The sequence below is a fragment of the Malus sylvestris genome, chromosome 2, assembly GCF_916048215.2.
Source record: "Malus sylvestris chromosome 2, drMalSylv7.2, whole genome shotgun sequence".
Taxonomy (NCBI): domain Eukaryota; kingdom Viridiplantae; phylum Streptophyta; class Magnoliopsida; order Rosales; family Rosaceae; genus Malus; species Malus sylvestris.
Window position 1 is genome coordinate 4,949,709 of NC_062261.1, and position 6,579 is coordinate 4,956,287.

The 6,579-nt window shown below is 41.0% G+C and overlaps 1 protein-coding gene and 1 long non-coding RNA gene across 6 annotated transcripts in view; one reads left to right on the forward strand and one right to left on the reverse strand.

The window, feature by feature from the left end:
* The window catches only part of LOC126596387 (receptor-like protein kinase 5), a 51,866-nt gene that overhangs the window by 17,605 nt on the left and 27,682 nt on the right, over positions 1-6,579 (forward strand). Inside the window, exons 2-3 of one of the 5 annotated variants that reach the window (XM_050262990.1) lie at positions 1,537-3,145; positions 3,486-4,525. In XM_050262990.1, coding sequence (XP_050118947.1) covers positions 1,537-3,145; positions 3,486-3,904 — 2,028 coding nt within the window. In that variant the 3' untranslated portion in view covers positions 3,905-4,525. Of the gene's footprint in view, positions 1-507; positions 3,146-3,485; positions 4,526-6,579 lie in introns of those variants that run through there. The other 4 variants (XM_050262958.1, XM_050262982.1, XM_050262975.1 and 1 more) reach the window with 4 other exon arrangements.
* LOC126596637 (uncharacterized) overlaps positions 217-6,579 on the reverse strand; it is a 30,756-nt gene continuing 24,393 nt past the window's right edge. Inside the window, exon 2 of the long non-coding RNA XR_007614006.1 lies at positions 217-561. This is a non-coding gene — a long non-coding RNA (uncharacterized LOC126596637). The remainder of the gene's footprint in view (positions 562-6,579) is intronic.

Consider the following 6,579-nt stretch of genomic DNA (forward strand, 5'->3'; position numbering starts at 1 on the left):
ACCTAATTCAATAATGAAAACGAAAATACTCGGTTCCTTTATATGTAAGAAGTCACAATTTTTTATAAATAAATTACAATTTGATATGCGAGTATAAATTTCTTTTTTTATGGTTTTAATAAGTAAAATATTATCATTAGAGGCTTAAAATATTATTAATTTACGTGTCAAACTGCAATACGTATGTATCGAGAAAAAGTGACGGAAGTAAGCAAGTGCAAATAAAAAACTGTGAATATGAGTTAACAGCTAAGTGATAGGTACAACCCCACAAGAATTGGTGGGTTTTTTACACTTTCCCCATTGACCATAAATTTTTCAAGTCCTGCCCCACTAAAACTCCAAACCATTTGTGACCCTGCAACGATTCTGGAAAATCCCCCAATTTCTAACGTCTATTTAGATTCAATTTCATATCTCATATAAAGGATCACATCCTTTGAGCTCTAACTTGTCCTCAACTCAACCGCGCGAACCAACGAACTTTTGAAATCCCCCTCCCTCCACATGGCTAAACACACCCCAACATCTTCTCTCCAAACCCACCTCCACCTCCTCCTCCTTCTCCTCCTCCTCCTCCTCCGCCATGCCAACTCCCAATCCCTCCAAGACCAAGAACAAGCAGTCCTTCTGAAACTCAAGTCCTACTTAGAGTCTCCACCATCTCTCAGCCATTGGATCCCATCAAACTCAAACACTTCTTCCCACTGCTCCTGGCCTGAAATTTCCTGCACAAACAACTCCGTCACTGGATTGCTTCTCGTCAACTTGAACATAACCCTACCGGTTCCACCCTTCATCTGTGATCTCACAAACCTCACACTCGTCGATCTCAACAACAACTATCTCCCCGGAGAATTCCCAAAATCTCTCTACAAGTGTTCCAAACTAGAGTACTTAGACCTCTCACAAAACTACTTTGTAGGCCCGATTCCTGATGACATCGACAGCCTGCCCCGGCTTAAGCAGCTTATCCTCGCCGGAAACAACTTCTCCAACATTCCTCCTGCGATAGGGCGGTTGCAAGAGCTCGAGAATCTTCAGCTGTGGATGAACCAGTTCAATGGCTCTGTCCCACCAGAAATAGGTAACTTGTCCAATCTCAAAGACCTAAACATGTCTTGGAACACAAAACTTGTGCCTTGGACCTTGCCTTCCAATTTCACCAAGTTGAAAAAGCTCAGTAATTTATGGATACGCCAATCGAACTTGATTGGAGAGCTTCCTGAGACACTTGGGGAGATGGAAGCATTGGAAGTAATTGATTTGGCAATAAACACTTTGAGTGGGAGGATCCCGAACGGTTTGTTTACGTTGAAGAATTTGAGTATAGTCTATCTCTTCAAGAACACGCTTTCCGGGGAGGTTCCTCAAGTGATTGAGTCATGGAACTTGAGCATTCTTGATATCTCTGAGAACACTTTATCAGGGACAATACCAGAAGAGTACGGCAATCTTACCAAATTAACAGAGTTGGCTTTGTTTCTCAATGATTTTTCGGGTGAAATTCCCAAGAGCATTGGCCGCCTGCCAAACCTCAGAGACTTCAAAATCTTCAACAACAATTTTTCAGGAACATTGCCTCCAGAGCTTGGGAAGTACTCAAAGCTCGAAGCTTTTCAAGTTTGCGTCAATAGGCTAACAGGAAAACTGCCAGACGATTTGTGCTATTGGGGTAAGCTGGACGATGTTATAGCTTATGGGAATTATCTGAGTGGAGAATTGCCAAGCTCTCTTGGAAATTGCAGCAGTTTGAAGACTGTCAAGATTCAAGATAACATGCTGTCTGGAAACATTCCTAGCGGTATGTGGACGGCTCCAAACTTGACTACTGTGCTGGTGAGCAACAATTCGCTTACTGGCAAGCTTCCTGAGAAGATGTCATCAGATCTTTCGCGCTTGGAAATGCGAGACAACAAATTTTCGGGCAACATTCCAACCGGGGTGTCTTCCTGGACAGGTTTGAAGGTTTTTGACGCCGGTAATAACCACTTAAGCGGTGCTGTTCCTCGGGAATTAACCGCGCTTTCTAGCTTAATGACTCTTTCTCTTGATCAGAATCAGCTCACCGGCTCCCTTCCATCGGATATTGTGTCGTGGGAGTCACTCGCTAGTCTTAATTTCAGTCGAAATCAGCTCTCTGGAACAATTCCTGAGAAGCTTGGTCTTCTGCCGGGACTTACTGGATTAGACCTTTCAGCAAACCAGCTTTCTGGCGAAATTCCAGATCAACTAGGGCGTCTGAAGCTCAACCAATTCAATCTCTCTTCCAATCACCTCACCGGGGAGATCCCTACCGAATTTGAAAACTCTGCGTATGAAGGAAGCTTCTTGGACAATCAAGGCCTCTGCGCACCTAGCTCAGCGGCAATAAAGCTCCCCATATGCAATTCTGAATCCCGAAAGTCCAGTAAACTTTCGTCGAAATCTCTTGCACTGATTTTATCCTTAGGCATACTGTTGTGCTTGTTGGCTTTTTCCATCACGGTCATCGTGGTCAGAAGTTACTGGAAGAGAAATGGTGATTCTAACTGGAAGCTCAACTCATTTCAGAGGTTGAAATTCACAGTGTCGAAAATCCTATCGGGGTTGACTGAACGTAATCTGATTGGAAGTGGTGGATCAGGAAAAGTTTATCGCGTTCCTGTGAATCGCAATGGTGATGTTGTTGCTGTGAAGAAGATTTGGAAGAATAAGAATTTAGAAGAGAAGCTTGAGAAAGAGTTTCTTGCAGAAGTCAAGATCTTGAGCTCAATTCGACACGCCAACATAGTGAAGCTGATGTGCTGCATTTCCAGTAAGTCTTCAAAACTTCTCGTCTACGAGTACTTAGATAATCGGAGCCTGGATCGATGGCTGCACAGGAGAAACAGGCCATCCAATCTCTCGGGATCAGTCCAACATGTCGCGCTCGACTGGCCTAAGAGGTTGCAGATTGCAGTAGGGGCAGCTCAGGGCCTCAGCTATATGCACCACGACTGCGTACCGCCTGTGGTGCATCGTGACGTGAAATCGAGCAACATTTTGTTGGACTCTGATTTCAATGCAAAAATAGCAGACTTTGGTCTGGCTAAGATGTTGGTCAAGCAAGGAGAACTTGCTACAATGTCATCTGTTGCTGGCTCCTTTGGCTACATGGCTCCAGGTAAACCTTATACCCCACAAATGCTGAAGTTCGGGCATGTCTGAGACCGCTTCTTTATAAAGCACTTCTTATAAGTACTTTTGCAAGAAGTGGTTTTCTCTTCTGCTCATAAACTTGTGCTATAGCAATTGACCAAAAAAACAAAATGCTTCTATGACCCATAAGCACTTTTTAAGTTTTTTTACCAACTGCACTTAGAAGTGCTTTAAGTTGTTAGAAAAGCGCATATAGCCCTTCTAAAAGCAATCTCAAGCATGCCCTTAGTGCCTAAAGAAGCATGTGTATTTTCTTTCATTTCCATTAGCAATCTGTAAACTGGTTTTTCTTACCCTAAATGCAGAATACGCTCACACAACGCGAGTGAATGAAAAGATCGATGTGTATAGTTTTGGGGTCATCCTTCTGGAGTTGACAACCGGCAGGGAAGCCCATGACGGCGATGAACACACTGCCCTCGCTGAATGGGCGTGGCGCCATTTTCAAGAAGAAAACGCTATCGCTGACGCTTTGGACCAGGACGTCAAAGAACCTTGTTACTTGGACGAAATGTGCTCGGTTTTCAAACTTGGCCTCATTTGCACAGAGAGACTTCCAGCTAGTAGGCCTTCCATGAAGGTCGTTCTGCAAATCTTGCTCCGATGCAGCCGTCCAGTTATCAACGGTGAAAAGACCGAGTACGTTGCCGCTCCTCTGCTCAAGAACTCGAAGCGCGAGAGGATTTTGGAAGACGGGAATGGTTTCGGGACGGTCTTAAGCTGATCAAATGCGTACTAGAGAAGGAAGGGAGGGAATTTTGGGGTTTTGGGAGAAGGGAAGGGGCTGGGTTTTTGGGGAATTCTTCAATCCACTGTCTCTCTGGACAATTCTTCAATCCAAATCAACCCGAAATTCGTCGGGTACTTCTTCTCCCGGGTTGTTCCTCTCCATCCAATCCCACCCATCGGATCGCACACTCGATTTCAAGTACTCTCGGAGCTTCTCCGCCCTCCTGTATTCCACGAATCGAACGACGTAGTTTTGGCGGTATATGGGGACGCGACGAATTTGGGGGAAGGTTTAAGAATTTTGGCGTTTGAAGCGGGGAATGGAGTTGCAAATGGAAACGGCGATGACGGCGAAGAGAAAAGAGAGTGGGTGCAGATGGGACTTTGAGGGTTTGGGAGGAGGAGGGGGGGGGGGGGGGGGGGGGGGGGGACGGGGCGGGGCGGTGGTGTAGGAGACGCCTAGAAAAGAAATTTTTTTTTTTTTTTGACACGTGAGAGAAAAGTAATTCTGGTAAGACTAAATTTGTAAATTAAATTTTGTAAACTAAATGACATAGAAGTTGATGAGTAGGTTATTACTTAAACGTTAATAAACGTGCTCATTTTCTATTGATGATACATCATTACTCTGGAAAGAAAAAGAAAAGAGATGGAGAAAATGTGAGGTTTTTTTTATTTTTTTATTTTTTAAATAGAGGCGTGCTTCGAAGAAATGTGGGTAATCGGTAGTATAGATTTTCAAAATCTGAATAGACAATGTATTTTCCCACCCGACATTGTCAATATCAGATTCTATAACGGAGGATATTCCTTTTTTTTTTTTTTTTTAAAAAGGGTTAGTTGTGGTCTCAACTTATATTGATCTTCAATGATCTAAACGATTATTTTTCATATTGCATCTCATAGATAATTCTTATAAAATATTTGCCAAATTAGAAGTATATAAGGCATCTAGTTGAATTCAAAGTGAAGAATACTATATCCTAAGAAATACTGAAATTTTATTATGATAATTAAATGAGCAAATAGTTTCGGATTGAACTGAATTTTTGCATAAATAATCTATGAATCAAGACTTACAAAATAAACATTTGGATTGTTGAAATTCGATATAAAATGGCTTGCACAACTAAGCACGGCAAAAGAGACTGGCGCTTAACCATTATACTGGGAAGCATGGACGTCATTAGTTGCGTTATATATAAGTAATTTAAAAACCAAATGATCCATGAAGAATTAGGAACTCCTAATCTCAAAGGAACAAGGAAAATATAATTAAAATATTTATAAATAATACAATTTGGGCAGTGACTAAATGGGAGCGATGGTGACTGGGGTGGTTAACATCACATGCTCTAAGCAAAAGAGGTCACGGTGAGTCATCAATCTTCCCAACGGTTTGCACACCAACATGTGAGTATATGACTTGGATCAATATTTGAAGAAAATACTTGGCTTCTTCTTTTAAGTCATCATTTTAATTTATCTGTTAATTACAGTTTGACACGTGAATAAAAAGTTATTACTAATCCATCGTTAGAATAAATTGCATGCCTATAAGTTATGTTCTTTTAATGAGTTACTATGGTTTAAAAAATTCAGACAATCCAATGTTCGGAGCTTTTAATGATACGTACGTAGCATGGAATTTGAACCCGAAAAATAGATCAATTGTTTCTTTTTATTTTCCTATAAAAAGAGATCATTTAGTGGTTTCGCCACATCAGTCTACCATTACCAGGGCCTGAAAGACTCATAGAAACATTTCAGCCTCTTTCTAACTACCATCTTGTGATTTATCAACGCCTGAAATCAAACCCAGATTGGTCAAAGATTTGGCTATTGATTTTTCATTATCGGTTTCTAGAAATATCAGAGATTCTGTTTACATTAATTTGTTGGTCTAAAACCATTAATTTGTTGATTTTTCATCAACGCCTGGAATCCATATAGTTGTTGGTCTAAAACCACGCATGGGGGCTAGAATATCAGAGATTCTGTTTACATTAATGTGGTCACTTTCTGATCATTTTTCTAAAGTATGCGCTGAACTGTCCGAGTGGGTGGGTGGAGTAACTGTCCGAGTGGGTGGGTGGAGTAATATGCAGTCGATCCAATGATCACTTTCTCTTATTTTCTCCTAGCACCCCCCATGAATGTTTGAATTTTTTGTGCATCTTCCAGAAGAAAGAAAAGTGAGTGTATTAGGAGAACAATCACCACCTACAAGACCCCTTGTTTTCCAATGCCACTTGGTCACCTTCTGCCCTTGTTTTCCAGAAGTAATTTCCGTACATGTTTTTTCTCCTCTTGCATACTTGGTATTTAAATTTATTAATCATAGAGATTTGACATGAAAAATAGAACGCCGACTATTAATTACCTGACACCAAGATTCTAAACGACGCTAAAATGTTAGCCGGGCGGTAGGTTAGGGCCTAGAACCTAGGCGGCTAGTTGGAGTTTAAGCGGGGAACTAGGCGGATTTAAGTAAATTTATTGTATATCGTATAAATAAGTGTCTATTTATACTTAAAAAATAAATAACTTCATTGGGATACATAAACTGAAAAATAGGACATGTAGATTATAAAATATTAGAACATAATTAAAACATGGAAACAAGTATATAATGTGTGTTCATCTAAGTATTCAACAAGTCTCTTACAA